General features: G+C 39.5%; 2 protein-coding genes and 1 long non-coding RNA gene across 3 annotated transcripts in view; 2 read left to right on the forward strand and 1 right to left on the reverse strand.

The window, feature by feature from the left end:
• Positions 1-154: 154 nt before the first annotated feature.
• tec (tec protein tyrosine kinase) lies at positions 155-16,501 on the reverse strand. The gene is made up of 18 exons (XM_052540702.1): positions 16,396-16,501; positions 13,543-13,716; positions 13,360-13,464; positions 13,197-13,278; positions 11,581-11,709; positions 10,514-10,560; positions 10,237-10,433; positions 9,690-9,755; positions 9,211-9,265; positions 9,051-9,130; positions 6,947-7,080; positions 6,752-6,826; positions 5,337-5,508; positions 5,032-5,248; positions 4,220-4,284; positions 3,129-3,247; positions 1,946-2,103; positions 155-481 (listed from the first exon to the last, which is right to left on the reverse strand). The coding sequence occupies exons 2-18, from the start codon at positions 13,678-13,680 to the stop codon at positions 401-403; spliced, it is 1,920 nt and encodes a 639-aa protein (XP_052396662.1). The 5' UTR covers positions 13,681-13,716; positions 16,396-16,501; the 3' UTR covers positions 155-400.
• The window catches only part of LOC127944634 (uncharacterized), a 92,781-nt gene continuing 76,583 nt past the window's right edge, over positions 8,277-24,474 (forward strand). The window contains exon 1 of the long non-coding RNA XR_008150399.1: positions 8,277-8,689. This is a non-coding gene — a long non-coding RNA (uncharacterized LOC127944634). The remainder of the gene's footprint in view (positions 8,690-24,474) is intronic.
• txk (TXK tyrosine kinase) overlaps positions 21,058-24,474 on the forward strand; it is a 12,571-nt gene continuing 9,154 nt past the window's right edge. The window contains exon 1 of the mRNA XM_052540708.1: positions 21,058-21,153. Coding sequence (XP_052396668.1) covers positions 21,141-21,153 — 13 coding nt within the window. The 5' untranslated portion in view covers positions 21,058-21,140. The remainder of the gene's footprint in view (positions 21,154-24,474) is intronic.

Below are 24,474 nucleotides of genomic sequence, written 5' to 3' on the forward strand. Positions count from 1 at the left end.
TGTGTGTTCTCTCAGATATCAGGAGGCACGTCTGATTAGCGTCAGTGTTCATGAATTAATGATGATGACTGAAATAATGAGGAAAATACATTGTGTGTGTGTGTGTGTGTGTGTGAGAGAGAGAGAGAGAGAGTTCAATGACACCGACTCAATCAACACTCGTCTGGGGTTTATTTGACACTTTACAGCAATCGACACACATTCAGACTGACTCGGCCACAGTCATAAACACAGGCTTGTATGAGGAGGAATCAAGCGCTGAAGCGTCTCACTGGGGCCCGGAGCCCTTCTGCACGGCCGGTGAATGTCTGGATCCGCGGCGCGGCCCCGAGCCGATGCGAAGCCGTCACGAGCTCATGAGGAGCGCGCTGATTGGAGCGTCACGCCATCCAATCAGAGCTCACGATGCGGGTCCGTCGGCCTCCAGCTCGTCTGTGATCATCAGTGACAGCTCAGTGAAGCTCGGCCGCTCATCCGGTTTCTGACAAACACACACACAACAATCACACCATTCGTATTTCACAAAAAGGAAAACATTGTACATACACACGCAATCCAAATAAGTTATGCTTATTTTTCCATTGTTATTCAAACAGCAACTAAATTATACTGAGAAACTGAGAAAGGCTTTTTTCATTCTCAGTAATTGAAGTTTTTATCTGAATGAATCTCTGAAGGAGACCGACTGTCTTCAGAAAAGTGTCAGTGGAGTTTTAAATCTGATAAAGTCAGGTGCTGATGAGTGCAGCTGCTCTGTTTACTGCAGTTACCAGGGAAACCCTTGTATTTCTGTCGCTCTAAAGCGCCTCCTGCTGACAGAGAATGAAAGTGCATTTTCAATAAGCCCATCTGTGTTTTTTGTTCAGACCAATGTGAAATCCACCCAGATAACCCCGTTTTAAGTTAACATAAAAATGTATACTTTAGTCATAGTGAGTTTTCTTTAGAAATTGTTTTTTTTTTTAATGCTCAGTTGTGAGTTTGATCTTTTGTTTTTGTGAAAACCTGTATCTCAAATGTAAATTGATCGCGATTTTGTGTTCTACAACATGAAAGAAAGCAATCCTAATGTACATGAAAAATGAAGAAACACTGGATGTGGCACCACTGAGCAGCAGCATCACAACAAAAAAAGGTCCTTAGGGTTGTTCCAGGTAAATGTGTGCAAATGTATGAAGTACATGTTTGGAGTGCAATTTAGGAAAAAAGAAGAGGGGAAATACGCAAAGATAAACAGTATCTATAACTCTTCCTTGCTAATATATCACTAATGCTATGCACTTACACCAAGGGCAACAGCATTCCTTTGTCTGAACAACTTATATAATCAGACAGTAAAATGTGATTTTGTAACAATGTCATTTTTTTAAACAAACGTAACATTCACTTTATTAATTTTATATATATATATATATATATATATATATATATATATATATATATATATATATATATATATATATATATATATACAGTGGGGATCGAAAGTTTGGGCACCCCTTGCAGAATCTGTGAAAATATGAGTAATTTTCAAAAAATAAGAGAGATCATACTAAATGCATGTTATTTTTTATTTAGTACTGTCCTGAGTAAGATATTGTACATAAAAGATATTAACATTTAGTCCACAAGACAAAAGAATTGCTGAAATTATTAAAATAACCCCACTCAAAAGTTTGGGAACCCTGTTTTCACAAGCTCAAAGTCTAGCGAGACTGTGACATAATACCCACGCAAACTAAAAGAGTTAGTGGAGTCTCCAGCTGGCTGGTAACATTATTTAGCAGCTGTAATAACATAAAAATCTAAATAAAAGAGTGAAGGCAAAGAAATGCAAATTGATCAGCTAAAGCGGTTAACCCCACAGGCGTAACCATCAGAAGAACGTCCTGACACACACTGAGGTCCCTAATGTCAGTGAGGCTGTGAAGGACTCAGTCCTTACCTCCATCCAGCACATCTTCATGATGCTGTAGATGTGCGGAGCCGCTTTCTGGGGCCGATAGAGCCGGTGTCCCTGAGTGACCATCATCACCACCTCATGGTTCTGATTGTGTTCGAATGGCATCTTCCCCTCCGTGAACACCTCCCACATCAGCACACCTGAGGAGCACATCATCATCATCATCATCATCACTTCCATCTTCACCACCATAATCTTCTTCACAATCACCACCACCATCATCATCATCATCATCACCATCACCATGTTAATGACTTATTTCTTAGCTTCTGATTCTGGTGCTCTCTCGATTCTCATCTTACGCGATCTTAGTTCAGCCTTCGACACTGTTGACCAGATGCTTTTACTTAACTGGAAACTGTCTTTGGTGTATCTGGGACTGCCCTAGATTGGTTTAGGTCATATTTTATGGGTCGCAGTCAATTTGTTTTAGGGATGGTTTCAGATCTGATGTGGATCCTGTTTGTACTGGAGTCCCACAGGGCTCAGTTCTTGGACCCCTGCATTTTAGCATTTATATTTATCCTCTTGGTCAGATATTAAGATCCCTTAACTTCAGCTACCACTTCTATGCTGATGATTTATACTCAGATTTATAAACATTCTCAGCCTGGTCAATTTGTGGATGTCCCTCATCTTTCCAACAATATTTCTGAGATTAACTGTGAATGTCAAAAAAATTCTGTTTCTGAATAGCTCTACAACTGAGGTTTTCTTTCTTGGCTCTCTCCACTAACTGCGAAATGCTGCTTCTTTAGATCTATCAGTTGATGGTGTTGCCCAGAGCTACACAGTAAACTAAAATATCTTGGTGTTATCTTTGACGACACCCTGTCAAAAAATGTAATAATTCTTTTGTTTTCTCACGAATTGATTTTTCTCTCCTTTAGCTGTTTTAAAACTTTCCTAAGATCATTCTTTTTCAGAAATGCTATTATTTGATTAGTTTTTATTGTATTGTTTTGTTATTTGAATTTATAGTATATTGTCCTATATTGTTGTGTTTTCCTTTTTCTAAGCTTTCATGTACAGTGCCTTGAGAAAGCAACTTTTAAAGGCACTATATAAAACAAATGTATTATTATTATTATCACCCTCATCATCATCATCATCATCATCACAATCATCGATGTGCTCATGCAGCGTCACAAGCTGATCTACACACCGAATGACCAGACGTCAGATTTGCTGCTGTATTTGCAGAAGTTGAAGACTTCAGGTGCGGACCACTTGACGGGGAACTTGGCCCCGGAGGAGCTCCAGTACTGATCGTCCAGAACGTACCTGCAGGACAACACAGACACTATTATTTCTGTATTTTAATTCAATATACACTCTCTCATATTTTGTATTTTCATGGGATTTTATGGTACTAGATAGTGGTAAATAGTGCAGTATTTGTCTATATTGAATGCAGAAATAAAAAAATATATATTTAAAATCTCCTATAAAGCGGATAATTCCGGTCCTTGATTCTGATTGGTTGAGCTGTGTTCGAAGCTGTTGTAAGATACTCTTCAAACATACATCTTTGTTTACTTCTGTGTGTTGCTCGGCAACCACTTTGTTTGAACCACAACTGTTTCTGAGGAACTACTTTGTTTGATGAAAGAATACTGTTTTTATTAATATCATTACACGTTTGCTTTGTTTTATTCTGTGAAACCTTACTATGTATATGGAATAACTCTGCTTCACATCGTACCTAACAAATTTTTTTTGCTTTATTAAAGCATTAAGCATGCACATTATAATGCACTGTATGATCTCATGAATAATTGTAATCAAAGTTATAAAAAATGTATTCATTGTTACACTTATAATGCATTGGACATGACAGACAAACCGTAAAATACATTTTAGTTTCTTTACAATTATGAAGATGCATTACAATGTAAATTATGAATATCTTTATAATGAATTATACATAAAGGCTTTAAGTAAAGTGTTACCAAATATTTAATATTATTTACACTTAATACAGTGCTTCAGGTAAAAATAAAGCAAAGGTATTTAAAATATAAGTCTAAGTCTAAAACAGTAAGTTTTGTACCTTTCCAAATACAACAGATAATCTTTCCGTCTAAAATGAGTGTAGTTAACGAGCAGGACGTGTCTAAATACTGCGTCATCTGCATTCTAAGCTGTTCTGATCCTTATAAGGCCCAACCATTTATTTTTAAGCATTATTTCAACCCGATTCTCAATGGAAAACAAGAATAACAGACGTGGGTTATAAAGCAGACGTTCAGATACCTGGTCATCCCGAAGTCCGAGACCTTCACCACCAGCGAGCTGTTGACCAGACAGTTTCTGGCCGCCTGAGAAAACACCAGAGCAGCCACGAGACACAGAGCACAGTAAGAAATGAGTTTTGTAAACTGATCAAAAGTGACAAAAAGACATTTAAAAGATTTCGGTAGCACTTTATTTTACAGTCCTGTTCCTCATGTACATACTATGCACTTATTAATGTTATTACAATAAATAGGTAATAACTGTGAACCTAACCCTAACCCTAACCCTAGCCCTACCCCATTGTTACCTTATATTACCAGTACTTTCTTAGGTAAGTACACTTTAAGTACACTGTAAGTACATGTAAGTAAACATACTGTAAAATAAAGTGCCACCAAGATTTCTATCTCAAATAAATGCTGTTCTTCTGAACTTTCTGTTCATCTGTGAATCCTGAAAATTAAAATGTATCATAGTTTCCACAGAAATATTATCAACAACATTGATAATAATCTTCATGTTTCTTGAGCAGTAAATCATCATATTATTCTGATTTCTGAAGATCATGTGACACTGAAGACTGGAGGAATGATGCTGAAAATACAGCGGAGCATCACAGAAATACATTACACTTTAACACAGATTCACAGATATTCAATGAAAATATTTCACTATTTTTACTGTATATAGCTTTGCAAAACATCACTGAGTCCAGATTGTCTGAGCCCTGCTGTACTACATAGTTTTCATACTTGTGTTTATAGTTGGTGTTTAATCTGAGCAGACACTGACAGCTTTGTTTGGTGTGTGTGTGTGTGTGTGTTCCTGACCAGGTCTCTGTGGATGAAGCCGTTCTGCTCCAGATGCTGCATGCCCTGGCTGACGTCGTGGCAGATTCCCAGCAGATCTTCTGATCCCAGCGTTCCTCGGCGCTGACGCAGGTAGTTGAGCAGGCAGCCCAGCTCCATGAACTCAGTCACCAGGTAGATGGGCTTCTGCTGCGTGCAAACACCGTACAGCTGCACCAGGTTCCGGTGAGACAGGTTCCTGAGAGCACGGATCACACGTGAGGAACATCTGCTGACATCTGCCCTACATGTGTGTGTGTGTGTGTGTGTGTGTGTAAGACGCCTACATCATGATCTTGGCTTCCTCTATGAAATCATCTTCACTCATGGCTCCTTCCCTGATTGTTTTAATGGCCACTTTATGCTGCGCTCTCCATTTTCCCAGCCGCACCACTCCAAACTGACCACTGCCCAGCTCCTTCATGAAGGTCAGCTCCGACGGGTTGATCTCCCATTTATCTGCACACACACACACACACACACACACACACACATCATGGACATGATTAGAAAAGATTAAGGTCCTGAAATAAGCAGTCACACTTGTTCTTTACATCGTGAAAAATGACCGAATAGAAACGAATGGAAACAGATTTCATCTAGTGGAAACGTTTGGAACAGCAGCCAAACAAAGTTTTTTTTTGTGATCTCAGCTTCAAATTTGGAACACAACTCTTCTAGATTTATGGCTTTGATTTTCTGACAATTTTAGAGTAGAACATGTTTTTATACATTTTTTACTTTTTTATAACTTTTCAGTTAAGTGTATGATAAATATAATTTAGTATCATAAAATGCCCTAAATATACAGAATATTAAATAAAATTGTCACACAAGCACATAATACCTGGTTGCAAAAATTTGGTCTCCTTATTTAAATGTGACAGTTAAAGATACAATTTGTAAGATATTTGCAGCAAAATATCCAAAAACCAGTAGGCTAGTGTTATATATTTTGTCCAGCTGATTACTAACAATATCTCTAATGTTTTCAACTACTTGTAAATCATGAGAATATTCCCATTCTAAACAGTGACACGGGGCAGTGCAGTCGCCTGTCAATCACGTCAGTTACCCTTAGTTACCGCCTTTACTGACGTAGAAACCACATGACAACAGTGTCGTGGACAAATGCAGAAGTAGCTTCGCGACAAACTTCAACTAGAAAGAGCTGCCGATCTCACTTGTGTTTTACTCGACAGGTGAGTTGTTTTGATTCGTATCTTTACAGAAAACATATGATACTATATCGATCAACAAGTATTATGGGGCATACACGCCAAACGCGGGGCATCGCGTCTCTAGACCCATGCGAGGATGTGGTTTACAGTCTGCATATATCGGTTGGTCAGATCTGGAAAACTTGTAGAGTGTGACGTCCATATTGTCACATGTGAGTGAAACGCATTATCAAAAAAAGAAGAAAATATGTAGGGCGGGTCTTGATTCTGTGCATCAGTTGCTGATTGGATGTTGAGATGTGGGCGTGGCACTCAGAAATGAAGGCGTATCTGAACATGACACTGATTATTTTATCTTCAGACTGTGATCCCATCCAGTCAGAGCAGATCAAACATGTCTAATACTTTGAGCTGACATATATTGTGTGATGATCAGTTTCTCGCTGTATTCATGTTCAAAGTCCATAAGAGTGTGTTTTAAGATCTGTTGAGGATGTGTTTTTCAGCCATTAGTGTGTTACCATAGCTGAATCCTGCTGTTTTAGGAGCTTCTCTCGTCTGATCACCAACAGGATGACGGAGCCTGGAAACAAGACCTACACACACACACACACACACACACACACACAAACACTATTACACATTTACATAAAAACAGTTCTGCTTTACTGTAACAGTAGTCTGTGTGTGGGTGTGTGTGTGAGAGTGTGTTGTACCTGCAGCGTTGTGTTTGTGGTACTCTATGAGTTCAGGAATGCTGTTGAAGATGTATTTCTCAGCCAGGTAAAACTGTTTTGGTGAGCTGTTTGTTTCTTTAATCTGGTAATGTCTGACTGTAGCTGCTCCATCCCTGAAAACCAGTACATTTAACACATACCATCATCACCACATCATGCGGGTATATATGTGTGTGTGTGTGTGTGTGTGTGCATGTCTATGTGTGTGTGTGTGTGTGTGTTAATTACAGTCCAATCTCGAATCTCCCTTTTCTGTCCAAGATACGAGAAAAGGTGGTATACTCACAATTATATTCCTTCTTAGAGAAAAATGGTATATGTGAGGATTTCCAGTCAGGATTTAGACCGTATCATAGTACTGAGACTGCTCTCCTTAGAGTTACAAATGATCTGCTCTTATCATCTGATCGTGGGTGTATCTCTCTATTAGTTTTATTGGATCTTAGTGCTGCGTTTGACACAATTGACCACAACATTCTTTTGCATAGACTTGAACACTTTGTTGGCATCAGTGGAAGTGCATTAGCATGGTTTAAATCGTACTTATATGACCGCCATCAGTTCGTAGCAGTGAATGAAGATGTATCATATCGATCACAAGTTCAGTATGGAGTACCTCAAGGCTCAGTACTAGGGCCGCTACTCTTCACGCTTTATATGTTACCCTTGGGAGATATCATCAGGAAACATGGTGTTAGCCTTCACTGTTATGATCAATATATCTAAATTACGGCCTATGCTCTCAATGTCAAATGCAGAACTGTTAATCCATGCATTCATGACTTCAAGGTTAGACTATTGTAATGCTTTATTGGGTGGTTGTTCTGCACGCTTGGTAAACAAACTACAGCTAGTCCAAAATGCAGCAGCAAGAGTTCTTACTAGAACCAGGAAGTATGACCATATTAGCCCGGTCCTGTCCACACTGCACTGGCTCCCTATCAAACATCGTATAGATTTTAAAATATTGCTTATTACTTATAAAGCCCTGAATGGTTTAGCACCTCAGTATTTGAATGAGCTCCTTTTACATTATACTCCTCTACGTCCGCTACGTTCTCAAAACTCAGGCAATTTGATAATACCTAGAATATCAAAATCAACTGCGGGCGGCAGGTCCTTTTCCTATTTGGCGCCTAAACTCTGGAATAACCTACCTAACATTGTTCGGGAGGCAGACACACTCTTGCAGTTTAAATCTAGATTAAAGACCCATCTCTTTAACCTGGCTTACACATAACATACTAATATGCTTTTAATATCCAAATCCGTTAAAGGATTTTTAGGCTGCATTAATTAGGTAAACCGGAACCGGAAACACTTCACATAACACCGTACTTGCTACATCAATAGAAGAATGGCATTTACGCTAATATTAGTCTGTTTCTCTCTTGTTCCGAGGTCACCGTGGCCACCAGATCCAGTCTGTGTCCAGATCAGAGGGTCACTGCAGTCACCCGGATCCAGTACGTATCCAGACCAGATGGTGGATCAGCACCTAGAAAGGACCTCTACTGCCCTGAAAGACAGCGGAGACCAGGACAACTAGAGCCCAGATACAGATCCCCTGTAAATACCTTGTCTCAGAGGAGCACCAGGACAAGACCACAGGAAACAGATGATTCTTCTGCACAATCTGACTTTGCTGCAGTCTGGAATTGAACTACTGGTTTCGTCTGGTCAGAGGAGAACTGACCCCAACTGAGCCTGGTTTCTCCCAAGGTTTTTTTCTCCATTCTGTCACTGATGGAGTTTGGTTCCTCTGGTTTGCTCAGTTGGGGACATTTAATATCCAGCGATATCCTCGAGTTGATTGCACAGATACTATTTAAACTGATCTGAGCTGGATGATGACATCACTGAATTCAATGATGAATTAATTTTTTAATTGAAAACTGAGTGTTTACTATTGTCCTTCTGCATTGACACTATTTTCCTATTTTATACTGTAAAGCTTCTTTGACACAATCTGTATTGTTAAAAGCACTATATAAATAAAGGTGACTTGACTTGTATGTGTGAGTGTGTGAGTGTGTGAGCGTGTGTGTGTGTGTGAGCGTGTGTGTCTGTGTGTGTGTCTCACCCTGTATTCCTGGTATACAGTGACACAGTGTACGTCCCTGTATTGCTGGACACTCGAACCATAAATCCACCGTCTTTAGCCTAAACACACACACACACATTAATAAAGTATGTTTAACACATATTTTCCTGAACAGTCACACAGATATAGACACACACACCTCTTTTCTGAGCTGCTCTTCAGCTTTGTTGCGATTTACATTTTTACAAAACCATCTGAAACACAAAACACAAACATAAACAAGTGAGGTTTAAAATCTGACTATAGAATACAACCCTAAAAAGCAAACACATACAGTGCTCATGCGTTTGCACACAAGTGAATATTTCAATCACTATCTGAAGCTGATGGACATCTGAAGAGAGCAGAGCTGGAACACTGAAAGAAATCTGGTGCTGGATTCACTTTGAAACCATTTTCACTCAGAAATACAGAACAAATGATATAAAAAATCAGCAAGTAACACATTGAATTAAACCTGAGAGTTATAAATTGAACATTTTAAAACAACTCAAATATAAAAGTTTTCATTTGTCACACATTGTCAACATCACATCGTTCCCTGAGCTCTGTCTGTGTGATTTCATCACTGTGCTCTTACTCCAACACGAGGAGAATCATGGGATTGATTTGACTCACATGAACTGCTCCAGCGTGTCTGATTCCTTCTCAGTCACGTAGTTGCTCGGGATGTAGCCTTCCTCTCTAAAACACACACAACACAAATATAATCAGCCAGTAAAAACATACACAATTAAATTACAAAATGAGGAAGATCAGAGGAAAGTTTGAGGAAATGATCAAAACTCATAATTCCTTGAAAATCATGCGGTTGTTTGACCGACGGTGAGCATCACTGCACTTTAGGTCATTATAACTATCACCACATACAATGATGTTAAACGTGTCAGGTCCTGTATGGCTACATTCAGTAATTTCATAAAGATGATAAAAACATTCTAATACACATCATTAAGAGTCTATGATCCATAATAACAGTTCCTCCAGTGAGAAAGTGCATCTGCTGTTGTCTCTCACAGATTAGTTTAGATCTGTTTAAACGCTGCTTGATCTGTGCAGATTTCTCTCCTGATTCAGACCAGAACACTTTTTCACTGGAGGAAGTGTTATTCTGGATTATAGACTCTATGTGTTTGAGTTAAAATCATCTTGTGCACTGACGCACCCGTGTTTGTCCCGTGCTTTGTACCAGTTCACGTCACACTTCTCCAGGATCACATACTCCTCGCCCTTCCTCAGCGTCAGATCATGAGGCTCCAGTCCCTCGAAGTCATACAGCGCGATGACCACTTCCTCTTCAGGGCCCGCCTCTTCCTGTGCCATCTCACCTGCGGGTGGGGGGGGAGGAGGGGGCCGGCGTGTCTTGGATGAAGAAAGACTAATTAATCATGTTCATATGTTTTGATGAATGAATGAAGTCACAGGGACAGGCAGGAGCTCACCGTGCTGCTCTCGTCTCCAGGAACAGGAGGAAGAGGTTTGCGTGAAACTGTGAGGATGAGAAATATTCATTTCTGTGATTGACTGAGGGCTGAGGGTTAAAACATCAACTTCCTGTAGCAACACGAAAGCTTTTGAGCCACTTCCTGTGGGTGTCGCCCCATCAGTATGAAAACACATGCAAATTTAGAGAATATTTCATGTGAAGCTGAAATGTACATGAAGTGTGAATAACCAGCCGCAGATTGATTTTCTCTGTTGTAACATGTTTAGCAAAACTGTGAAGATAAGTTTGATTTCCACATGCAGGCCCTAATAAACTAGAAAAATGTTTAGAGGATTAAAGATGAAATCAAATGGAATTAGTGATTCATTTTAGTATTGTAAAATATATTCAAGAGGAGCAGATTACACAAAATAAAAGAATGAGGGCGGGACTTGTTTCTGTGCGCCGGCTGTTGATTGGATGTTGAGATGTGGGTTAGTGCTATTTTAATATTGTTAAGATATTATTATTAGTATTTTTCATTAGTTTTTTATTTTCCATTCTAAGGTTTTTGGTCATTTTATTGTAATTGTAGGTTTGTTTTTGTTATATTTTTACATGTAAATACTTGTAGTTTTATATAATAGTTATAGTTTATATAGTATTTATTTCATTTCATTTCATTTCAGTTTTAATGTTTAGTTATTTTAGGACATCGAGTTAAACTAAATTAAAAGCAGCTGGATGATTTATGTGTTTAGTTTTAGTTAACTATAATAACCCTGATGTGGGTGTGGCTTTCAGAAATGGAGGCGGGTCTCAATGATCTTGCAGGGAGATTATAATAAAGAAGATCCACTTATGACATTCTGATTAAAAAAAACCTACATGGATGAATCATTCACAGGAAGATCATTAACATGCATTTAGAAATTAGCATGTATAATTTTCAACACATTATTTGTTATATGTTGATGCTGCATTTATGGCTCCAGACTGCTTTAATGTAAGCTGAGATTAATCAGAGGAAACTGTGCTGAATTAGTTAATAATTCCCTGCTGGAAACACTCCAGGACTCTTACTGTCTCCGAACAGGTTGTATCCCTCGCAGCCCGGGGCCAGTTTATCCACCTGCCCACAGCACAGCCACTCGCCCTCCTGCCAGAACTGAGGGTGGAACTTAGCTGCGATCTGAACGTTATTCCTGATCTCTGGAGGAGAGGAGAACATGCTAGAAACACGCCACATCATCACACCATCTGAAGACACCACCCTCACGCGCACGCGCACACACACACACACACACACGCACACACACACACCAGCACGCATGCAGACACACACGCACGCACACACACACACACACACACCAGCACGCACGCACACACACACACACACACACCAGCACGCACGCACACACACACACACACCAGCACGCACACACACCAGCACGCACACACACACACACACACACACACACCAGCACGCACGCACACACACACACACACCAGCACGCACGCACACACACACACAGACACACACACCAGCACGCACACACTCACACACACACCAGCACGCACACACCAGCACGCACGCATGCACGCACTCACACACACACACACACACACACACACACACACACACACACACACACAAGCACGCACGCACACGCACACACACACAGACACTCTCTCTCTCTCTCTCTCTCTCTCACACACACACGCATGCACGCACACACACACTCACACACACACACTCACACTCACACACACTCTCTCTCTCTCTCACACACACACACCCGCACACACACACACCCGCACACACACACACACACACACACACACTCACACACACTCTCTCTCTCACACACACACACACACACACACCCGCACACACACACACACACACACTCTCTCTCTCTCTCTCACACACACACACACACACATGGTAATATTAGTCCCTTTCAGTAAATCAGATGATTGTTGTGTGTTAGATGTCAGGTGTAGATTATGAGCATGTGTGTAGTGTGTGTAGTGGGTGTAGTGTGTGTAGTGTGTGTAGTGTGTGTCAAGAAGCTCTCACATTTACATGGCACAGTTTATAGACTCAAAACCTCCGAAACTACTGAAGAAATAGTCTCACTTCCACAGAGAACTGAAGAGTGAAGAGGTCACAATATACACAGTCCAATGATTATCAATAACAACCTTCCATCACATACAGGGGTTTTTTATGAAATAAGAATAAATATTTTTCAGATCATATGTATATTCATCAGTTTAAATGCATCAAAACAACTAAAGCAGTCAAATGTTTTGACAATGCATCTTTTTTTCTTACATATGCAAAAGAATGGATAAGAAATCAGTGCTAGTCGTTATGTGAAATAGTTCATGCATGTGAAAAAGAGCTGAGAGCTGAACAAACAGCTGTAATCTTGATCAGATTCAGAAAGTGATCATGTGTTTGTGGTGTTTTCTGCTGATTAAGTGAAATCACAAGCTTCTTCACCACACAAATGCTTGTCGAAAGCAACAATGCAACAAAATGCAGTGTATTTAGTGAGAAAGTGTGAAATGAAAGAGCAAACATGCATTGCACCATGCTTCTGTTTGAATCAGCACCTCAAATTAGTAAGAAACAAGCATTGGATGCAGGTCATGTGATCGGCCAGAAAACAGAAGTGAATCTCACTGACCTTCTTTGAGGTTCTGGACCCAAATGCTTCGACTTTCATTACTGGGAGCAAAAATATACAGCGTGATGGAGTCATGAACGACCTGCAGATAGAGAGACAGAGAGAGTTTATACACTTCTGCACACGTCTCACTGGTAAAGAGCAAGAACACAGTGCGTCTGACCTGGAAGGGATATTTGTTCTGGCAGGGGATGATGGTGGTGTTGTTCTTCACGATCTCCACACACCTGATCCTCTGCAGATCCACCGAACCCTTCTTGAACCTCTTCTGTGAAACACACAGGAACACGTGAACACTGCGGAGCGTGTGTGTGATGCGTGTTCACTCCGTGTGTGTGTCACTCACCTCGGCTCGCAGCTCATAGTACGTCAGCTTGCTCTTGGTCAGCACAAACACTCGCTCCTTATAGTTGAGCGGAGACGTTCGCTTCTTCTGCTGAGAGCGTTTGATCAGCGTTTCTTCAAGAATGGGTGGCAGACTCATCTCTGAGGGATCTGAACGCCCAGAGCTGCCATGGGCCTGAGAGAGAGACGCACACTGATTAACTTTACTAAGTGCTTTAGCTCTGTGTGTTAGTACGACCACAAAACCACCAGGTGGTTCATTTCTATTGTGTCAAAGGGTCTCCAATATCTGAACTGATCTCTAGAGCACATGGACACGCTTGTCCTTTAGACTCTGAACAGCATTTGTGTAAGAATAATATTCATGTTTAAGACTTTATGAAGTGTAATCTCCAGCTTCCATGATGCAGACTTTGTGTAAGATCTGGTGAGAATATACTAGTTTTGTGAGAAGTGTTTACAGGAGCAAAGAAAGAGACGTCTCCTCTGATGGGTCCAGACACAGTCCTCTAGTGGAGACGGACACATTTCTCAAAGTACCTCAATAATATAGGACTTTCTACTAGTTCTAGCTCTCAAACCATGGAATCTCAAACTCATAATTATTACAGCCATAGAAAACTTAAAACATCAAAAAAATAAATGAGTGATCAGGGTCAGTCCATCTTGAATAGTTCAGAACTTGTTTGACCATTTTTAATTGTACTGCACTGTCTGCACGATCACTTCTATGAATATTAGTATTGCAAACCTGTCTGTTTTTATTTTGCTTGGTTTAACGATGAATGCACAACTAATTTAGGCTGTAGAGATGGAGACCTCAGTGTCTGAGCTCAGGATGCTCTCTACAGCACATAGACACACATTAGGCTCTGAACTCAGTCCAAATGTCAGGATCAAACCCTCAAAAGATCCCGTTCAGGGTCCTGATGGGTAGAGATCAAGTGTCAGTCCTAACCCTAATCTGAGAGAACACCGTTTTCAACATCCACCTGTGCTGAGTTCATGTGAACCATGGGACACCCGAGGTCTAGTGATTCTAGCTTCCCCAAAAACACATGAACGCCAGTGAAACTATGGGTTAGCCAAAGCTGTCACATGACCTCAGGTGTCCAGTCATATTTGAGGGCGGAGCTATCATCAGACAGGAAGCACACTGTGTGAAGACTGCCCAAAGGTCAGAGTTTGGACAAACTGGATTATTAAGGAGTATAAATTCATTTTAAACAAGACAATCCTGCTACCTTCTGGTCTAATCGAGCGCAGCGTCAGTTCAGTCAGGCCACGGAGGCAAGGCTGTGAACAGCTGTCCAATCCCCACATCTCTCCTATTAGACACGCGACATATATACAAGTCTGCTCAACGCCTCGCAACCCTCCCTCCCTCCCCATTATAAGCATGAGCACATTACTGCGCACCTTCTGGCTGTTGTCTTGTTTGTTTCAGATCACTAAGGCTTCAAAAAAAAAGAAAACATTAGCTGGTGGACCTCACTGCGGAGAGACACCCATCTCACGAGCAGGCATCAGGATAGACCTACCACTGCCACGTCTACATGATTATCACCGTTTGCTTTAAAGACTTTATTAAAAGTCTTAATTATTATGTATTTCTAAATTCATGGTTCTGGGGGTTAATGTTAAAGCTCTTGTATGTTCAATTATTCTGAGAGCAAGAACCCTCATAAGGAACCATACCAAAGATAAACTGTGTTCAATAAACTCAAGTAAACTTGCCAAAGTGGTTCCTGTCTGAAATGTGTTTATGAAAAGTTTGTCAATCAAAATACAGTATAACTTTGTTTAAACTATATATATTATATACATATATATATCTGTTGTCCCACTTTAGGAAATGTGGTTTAGAAATGGGATGGTTTGAAGGCTCTTTCCTGGTTCTTCTGTGTGTGTGTGTGTGTGTGTGTGTGTGTGTGTGTACCTGGTCTGAAGTCCAAATGTCACCACAAGGACAGTAATACCAGTAAATTTAGATTTGTGGGGACATTTTTTGGTCCCCATGTGTAAGCAAGCTTATTAATCACACAGATTGAAGTGTTTTTAAAGTAGCAGAATGGTTTGTGTGAGGGGTGGGTTTAGGTGTTGTAAGATTGCGATATCTTGTCTTCAGAAAGGCCCAGGCTGTGCTTGTCGCTGTCGTGTGTTTGTTGTTAAGTAAAATGAACTAGAGAACAGTCAAAAATTCTGATTGCATTTGACTCTTTTCTATCTGCATAACAACATAGGCCTATGATAATAGTATTTTAATAAATGAATCAATGCATTATATTGTATCATTAGTCTGATGATGCTCTTGTTTCCACCGTCCATCATCAGAAGCCTTTACTATTCCACATGAATCAAGATTAGGGTTAGGGTTTTCTCAGACTATGTGCACCAACAGCTCTCATGTGTCTATAATTCATGTTATTAATGTGTTATCTGCATTTTCTCTTTCGATTTATTTAGGACACAATCCTGTTTTTTTTTTGTTTTTATGGTATTGGATGTGGATTTAATGTTTTCATCACAATCACAAATCACAACATTTCACACGAGTCTAAAAGGCAAAAAATGTCCCACTTTAGGGAAATTCATCCCTTGAACTAAATGTAAATCTTATATTCATTTCGACAGATTTTATCACAGAGCATGACTTCAGTATAACACATTTAAAGACGATTCCTCAGACAGCAGTAACATGACTAACTGCTGTTTGTTTGTTTGTTTGTTTGTTGAACAGAAACTCGGATAACAGCAGATACACTTTCACTTTTACATAAATCAATATCTTGTCATGCTTTATTTGACACTCGAGCTATTTACGATCAACAATAAACATTAAAACATTTCTTACCTCCGCGTGCAGTTTTTCCGCGTCTAGACGTGTGTGTGTGTGTGTGTGCGTGTGCGTGTGTGTCTGCGGTCAGTGATCAGCAGGAAACATGAATCAAGGAAGTCCAGGGACTCGCGCGTGTCTGGTTTTACTCATCTTTATGTTTATATGTGACGCTCATGTAAACTCATTCTTCACCGTTTTGTTGTTTTTGAACATAGTAGTTTAATAGTTAATCTGACAAGTGATGTACGGGTTAATTTGACAGTTCCCGAGAGACAGATCACGTCATTTCCCTCAGGCTACAAGTACGCTCGTGCTCGTGCCCGTGTGTGTGTGTGTGTGTGTGTGTTTCCTCTTTGCTCGGCTATGTGTGAAGGTTTGTACAGTCATCTGCATCCCAGTGCGCCTACTTATACACTACGCTCTCAAAGTATGCAGTGTTTTGATGCAGAGAGAGAACACACTTGTGAGTGTGAAGCAGAAGAGTAGGCTACAGTCCTTCACGTCACATAACCGCGTCTTTACCGGAGAGCTCTGTCGCTAAACTGTCCCGTCACTTATCTTGCACACTTCACATCCTCCACATTTCAGTCAACTTCCTATTTGTGGGGGGGGGGGGGGGGGGGGGGCGGTTTAAGCACTATAATAATTGATTCTGGAAATGAAAACTATGTAAAGAACATTTCAGGAAATTATTATTATTAGCATACTTTAAGTAAAAAGGAAATAAATTGTTCCCTTTCATAGGTTTACATCAACGCTGCGATGACGTCATCACTATGGGAACACCTCCGGTGTGACGAATGTCTGAAGCCCTTATACCATCACGCCAATACGTCACGTATGCTCAAATGCGAAATTCAGGGTCTCACCAGCAATCCTGAAAACTTTCTATTTAGGGGCCATACATAGAAAGTGTATTAACTCAGTGTATCTCAGTGTGGTATGGGAACAGCTCCAGTCAAAGCCCTGCAGAGCGTTTAGCGGAGCGTATCTCAGGGTCTGCTCTCCCTCTCTGCAGGACATCTACCTCAAACACTGCAGAAGCAGAGCTGTTAAAATCATCACAGACTCCATCCACCCCAGTAACTGTCTCTTCACTTTGCTGCTATCTGGTAAGCGTTCTGTAGCCTGATGGCAAAAACTGAGAGACTCAGGAGTTTCTTCCCTCAGGCCATCAGGCTCCTAAACTCAAAACCAGCCTCTTAACATCTTCATGTCTCCACTTAATGTTCACTTTATCAGTAAGATATTCATCATTCACTGCCTCACATAGACACACTGACAGTGTCACCCTGTTTGCACATTTGCTTCTTGTACATCCCTGTGTATCTTAATATTTAAGACTACAGTTTACTTTCATGCACATTATTTTGCATTCTATATTTAATTCTACAATATCAATCTTTTTTATATTTTATTATTTTTATTGTTTAATTTTATTTCATTCATACATAGCTAAATTTATGTATATTTTCATCTGTGTTGTTTTTCTTTAATAATCACACTGTCCTGACTCACATTTCACTGCTGGTTATATATGCTGTATATAATTTTGTATGCGACGAATACAAATCTTGAATCTTGAATGTTACACAGACTCATGAGGAACAGGTATGAAGCCCACTTTGCGGCCTTTATCTATTGTTGTATCCATGATATCTGTGTTTGAAAATACACATAAGTTTCACTCTGGGTTCGCTCTCTTTCTGAGGAAGGAGAGATGTTCATCCGCTGTTCTAGTCCTCGACGGCGATGAGCCGAGTGTTCAGAGAGTGAGAGAATGGAAATAATCCCCTTCTCTCTGGCGCTCAGCAGAAGAGCGACTCGTGAGTCAGGTGGTTACTCAAATCTGATTGAGCATTTAACAAACTGAGGATTGCCCTGAGTGCATTTTTTTCGATCCGCAGGCACTGCAATGTAATCTCAATGATTTCGGGGAGGGCTAGGCCTGACATGCTTTCGTCATCGTGCGTAACCTTAACTTGTGCAACGACTGGTGGGAACAGTGACATTCAATAATATTTAAAATCTATTTTGAATTTTAACAACAAGAAAAAATGAAAAACTACTTTATTATCTTTATCAAAAAAAACAAACAAACAAAAAAAACAGAAGAGAGACGGGGACATCATTTTCATTTCTCTCTCTGTTACCGTCTGCGCTGTACTAATGCAGACACGTTGATTTGATTTGGAACTGAGCCGTACCCATAGAGGTGTTTCAGCTGGACGTCACCCTCTGGTTTCCCACAGCTTAGGCCTTTCTGCCCAGCACAGATCCTTTTTGGGACTTGTTTCGTTTGTAAGTTCTGGCAGGCCATCCATTTGAGCCGTTTAAGTCTGTCAGATAACTTTGAAATGTTCTGTTTTCTATTAGAATGAGGCTCTGTCAGCTGCTCTTGTATGGACTTTTCTCCAAGGTTGTTTAAGTCTTACTGCTTCCTAGGCCTAGTTTATCCTAAGGCTGCTTCAACACTGTTTCTCTTTCAGCAAGTGGTTGGAGGTTTTCTCCCATGCTGTGCAGGGTCAGGGAGTGACTTTATCTTTAGCCTATGAGGCACGTGGTGTGACTTCACCTCTCATTTTACCAGAGCAATGGCTTCTTCTCAGACTCTCTCTAAAGAGCCTTGGATGGGAGATGTCTGTGCTGTGGCAGGTTCGTTCTCTCCTGGCACATTGGCGTGTTGGCATTTTGAAGGGCTTCAGACATTCGTCACACTGGAGGTGTTCCCATAGCGATGATGTCATCGCAGCATCTTGTTCAGGGAACCAAGGTAACATAAGTAACCGAGATATTTTCACTGTTTTTGGCTAATGCTACACTGCAGTTCAGGCTGTGACCATTTTATCTGTCTGTGAGCGCTCACACTGCAGTTTTAATTCATAAGCACTGCCAATTTGTTGAAACTGCCCCTTTCGCACAATAATACCAGTAAAATGCCATAAAATTACTGGAATTACTTTACTGGTAAATAGTCCGACAAATCTTTTCAGCTTAGCAAAGCGAAAACTCAATAAAATTCAGGCTCAAGTGATCGGAGCTGTTTCATAAACCAGAGTAAACACACACAGAAGAAGAAGCGTAACCCGGATAAGAGAAGAGAATGCAGGCTGAGTTCTTGTTATCGATGGTATTAGAGAACAGAGTTATTCTCTCATCCAGTCCCGCTGAATTATCGCCCGCTCCCGTGATATAGCTCATCCAGTTCTCCCGCAAACTTTCTAATATTGCGTTTAATTGTGGCACATCAGGGAGCCGCTATCACTCGCTGTTCACTTTCACTTTTGATTTAGCGATGCCACACACTCAGTAAATCCTCCAGTAGATCTGTCAGTCATCTCTCTCTCTCTCGAACCTCCTGATGGATGCAGGGAAGGCCACATCTCTGTCCATGGAGTTGGGCTATACTTCTGAACTGTTGCCATGCCTTGATTTCCCTGTGGGTTTGAAATGTTGTGTGAATGACACGTGACTGAAACACTGAGTATTGCAGCCAGGACCATCACTGAAAACACTCTTGACTGAATACATTTATAGTTTTAATGAGAACTTGCCTAATCTAGATTTCATTTTTGTAGTGAAGACTATGCAATGCTATTTTACATTTGATAATTCAGTTTCTGTGAATGCCAACAACGGATCATTGTTTAATTTCTTGTTCCATGTATTTATTTCTTTGTGCCGTCCACACGGCCCTGATGTGACCCGGTTCGCTTCAGAAGGAGGGCCACTGCTGCGGAGCGTTTTATGATCGATACGCATAACCGTGACTGTAAAATATGTATTTTAGGTATAGAAATTACACATTTACACCTCAGCACCCCCCCACCGGAAAACTAAAATATGGTCACCCTAGATTACCAAAGACACTAGATAATGAGGAGTTTAGAGAATACAGCAGGACTATAATACGATTAGAGCTTGCTCATGTACTGAGGTGCTAAACCATAATTAGCAGGATTTTATCATCTTTACGATGCTTGATAGGGAGCAAAATGAGCCAAATATGCATTTTTATTTCTATTGCATTCTACAGTTATTACAGTAATAAACAGGAACAATGTTTTATTATGAACAATTATTATGAAACTAATTCAGCTGTAAAGCAACAATAAAGTCATTATTCAGATCAAGTTTTATTCTCATCCGATAGTGTATTCAATCCATAATATTAGTGATGATTAATTATTATTAATTGTAATATTAATGGTATTTTAAACCCCAAATAAACATGAATTCTCTTTCTTTCTTTTTGTCCATCTGTTTTTAATAGATTGACCAGTGATGAATCAGACTGGTAATTTACTGTTATTGTAACTTATTATAAGTATTAGGATTAGGATTAGGATTAGGATTAGGATTAGGATCAGGATTAGGGTTAGGGTTAGGATTAGTATTAGGATTAGGATTAGGGTTAGGGTTCCAGTTTTTGTGTGAAATCAAACACATGCTCATTGAAATGAATTATGAACTGTGCTGTTATGATGGAGATGGAGAGCTCTCAAAAGAGTTAAAAACCTGAGAGAGAACATCATTGTGTGTGTGTGTGTGTGTGTATTGTCTTAACTTTCCTTCATGGTGTGGCATCCTGTAGCGGAAGGACTGCATGTATATATGTGTGTGTGTGTGTGTGTGTGTGTGTGAAGTACGTCACCCTTTCCTCCCGTCTCATGCTCCCTCTCTCTCTCTCTCTCTCACACACACACACACATGCTCACACACACAGAATCAGGACGGACTGAGAGATTGATGGCAGTATAATGATTCACTCCAGTGAGTACCAGAACATTTCACATCATATTGATGAGATTATTGAGCAGACGACTGACTGATGCCCTCAAACTCTGTGTGTGTCTGTGTGATGCTTTACATACAGCTTTACACGCGCGTGTGTGTGTGTGTGAGACGGACAATATGAGCGTGTGTTATCAGGAGGACTGATATATGAGCACATCTCTGTTCACTCTGTGAATAACACTCATGTAATGTTTCTTTACTAACACTGAAGTGAACATCTTTTCTTCCTTAAACCCGTTCTGATGTCTTCTGAGAAATGCAGAAGCAGATGTTCTGAGAAAGGGTTTTTTCTCAGTGAAGTTTGGATGTAAACGATGACGGGATGTTTATTTTGGGTGAACCGTCCCTTTAACAGCTTGACTAATGCTGAAGAGTTATTAATAAGTGAACGTCCAGGAGCTGCTGATCTGCTCTGTTTTATTATCTGACACTCGAGGGCTCTTCATCAGGAGTTTTTCCTCCGTGGCAGTTATTTTTGGGTTCTTTGTGTTGAATGTAGGAAAGTGAGATTTCCCCGAGCAGTGAGAGTGTTGTGTGGGAGTGAGTCTGTCTCACGACTGAAAACCTTTTAGAAAATACAGCATTTAAATGTGCAAATGATGCATTCCCTAGTGGAAAAATAGTATACCTAAGTGCAATTTATTTGTATGTACTTTAGTATAACTAAATATATTTTTGGTACACTATAAATTGGTATACTTAAAGTCTGCTAAATTAGAACAGCTAATTTTGTGCTAAATATATCTTAGTTGTGCAGAAGCAGTGCTGAAGTTCATCTGAAGTTGTGTTAAATATAGGCTGAAGTCAGCTAAAATGGGCTAAACAAGGTTGTAGCATCATATTTCTTCAAATGGTTATAGTCGGTCTCAATAACTGATCTTGTATTGTTGCTTCAACACTTGTTGACCTGTAAAAATAACTTGGATTGGTTTCTGAAGAGTGTAAGATGAATCTTGTCAGAGAAACTGAAGGTAAGTGAGCCTGACAAAGTAAATCTCATTCATCACTAATAAAGAAGCAATTAAACATATGATCACCAACAAAGCCAAGGTTTATGAACACGGTTTTGACATGCTCTGTCAAATAAAAAAGTTTAATTTAAAAAAGAATCTTCGGTAATCTTCTGGTTAAGCTAAAATGGGCTGCATACACACATTTTTACACAGAAATTGAGAGTGAAAATAGGTTTATAGGCTGAGATATGAATGCATATAAAATCTAGTCTTAGGAAAACACAAACACACATAAACTACCAGTCTAACGTTTTTGAACAGTGAAATTTGACATTTATTAAATGTTTAAATATTTTTGTTATTTAAAATAAATTTTCTATTAGAATATATTTAAAACAGTTTTTTCCTGTGATCAAAGCTAAATAAATGTATTGAGTTGAGTAAATTGTTTCAGGATTCTTTGATGAATAGAAAGATCCAAAGATCATCATTTAAATGAAATAAAGAGCTTGTGTAACATCACCGACTCTAAAAGCTTGGATTCGATATTAAATAGTAAACATATCTCAAAATGTTACTATCTTGCTATGTCACAATAAAGACAACAGTGTCAAATTACTGTTAAAAGTAAAATTATTTCAGCTAAAATGACCTGTAGTGTTCTCTTTATATAAACCCATTATAACTGAATGTTGTGCCATAGCTGAAGAAGATCAATCAATCAATCACCTTTATTTATATAGTGCTTTAAACAAAATACATTGCGCCAAAGCACTGAACAACAAAGATCCTGCTGATACTCTCATCATTAGAAAACAGGTATACTTTTGGACATTTTAAAAATGTATAAATATTTAAGAGACCCATGCTAATTTATAAAAATATCATTAGATCTGATGCGTAGCTTATGTGATGGTATTATAAGTCATTTACCAAAATATGGCCCATTTTAGCTGACTTCACGTTTGTGATAAAGTGGATCTGTCCCAGAACATGTGTGCTGTGGGAAACAGTGTTACCGTTGAGTCTTTCTGTACTGGACAAATGCTACTATGAGAAAAATACATTTTTATGACTTAAAGACTGCGAATCTATAAGGTGCGTGGATATAAACGTGAAACGAACGTGCGTTTAACTCGAAGATGTTAAAATCAGCGGAACCTGGTTTTAGAAACATTGATAGAAAAAAGTGTGTTGGAAGAGGTTTATTGGAGTGTATTGGAGATATATCAGAGCGATTAACCTTCTGATCAGTTTCTTTCTCCGTTTCTAATCCATGACTATATGATGTTCATCTTTACTGTTGTAACTACTTTCCATATGAACCACAAAACCAGGCATAAATCTGAATAAATGATCTCTCCAGTGATGTGTGATGTGTGAAGAGGACAATATCTGTCTGAGATACAACTATTAGAAATCTGGAATCTGAGGGAGCGAAAAAATCTAAATATTGAGAAAATCATCTTTAAAGTTGTTCAAATGAAGATCTTAGCAATTAATATTACTAATCAAACATTAGGTTTTGATATAGTGACAGTAAGAAATTTGCAAAATATCTTCATGAACATGATCTGTACTTAATATCCTAATGATTTTTGTCATCAAAGAGAAATGTTTAATTGTGACTCATACAGTGTTGTCTATTTCTACAGAATTACGTCTGTGCTCCTGATGACACGTGTGTAAAGATGCTTTACAATCATGCAGAACTGTGTGGATAAAAGTGTGGTTAAATGATTGGAAATTACTGCATCATTATGAATTATTATTAGAATTATTACTCAAAATATTTATTTTTATTAAGCTCAAGAAGTAGAACTCAAATATAGTGTATTGTATTGTCAACAGAGGATTCAACTAAAATAAATGACTGAAATATTACTTCAATATTCAACAAATTGAGTTGTTTTATTTGTAAATCCCCTTTGTGCTGTAGAGACTGAACATACTGTAGTTTAGATTCAGGCCGACCTTAAAATCACTTTATTCAATCAGTACACAGAATGTGATCTCGTCTCATACAGCCGCCTGAATGATATGACGACAGACATTACACACAATACACATGATACAGATCTAATAATCATAAGCTGCCTTGCTTCAGTCCTCTCTCATAGACTCTAGCTGTAGGGCTGAGTGAGTTGGAAAGTGCAATAAAATAAAGACTTCAATGTGTAATGTGTGACTGAAAACGACTTTCAAAACCCATAAATCTCAAACTGCCCAGTGCATGAACAACACTGTTTCCATCCAAACATTCCTACACTCTCAGAAAAGCAAGCACCTTTCACAGAGTGCATCTTCTTTACCCGGAGTATTAGCAGCTGAAGTGTGCTCCTCT

Source organism: Carassius gibelio, chromosome A23 (assembly GCF_023724105.1).
Source record: "Carassius gibelio isolate Cgi1373 ecotype wild population from Czech Republic chromosome A23, carGib1.2-hapl.c, whole genome shotgun sequence".
NCBI classification, from domain to species: Eukaryota; Metazoa; Chordata; class Actinopteri; order Cypriniformes; family Cyprinidae; genus Carassius; species Carassius gibelio.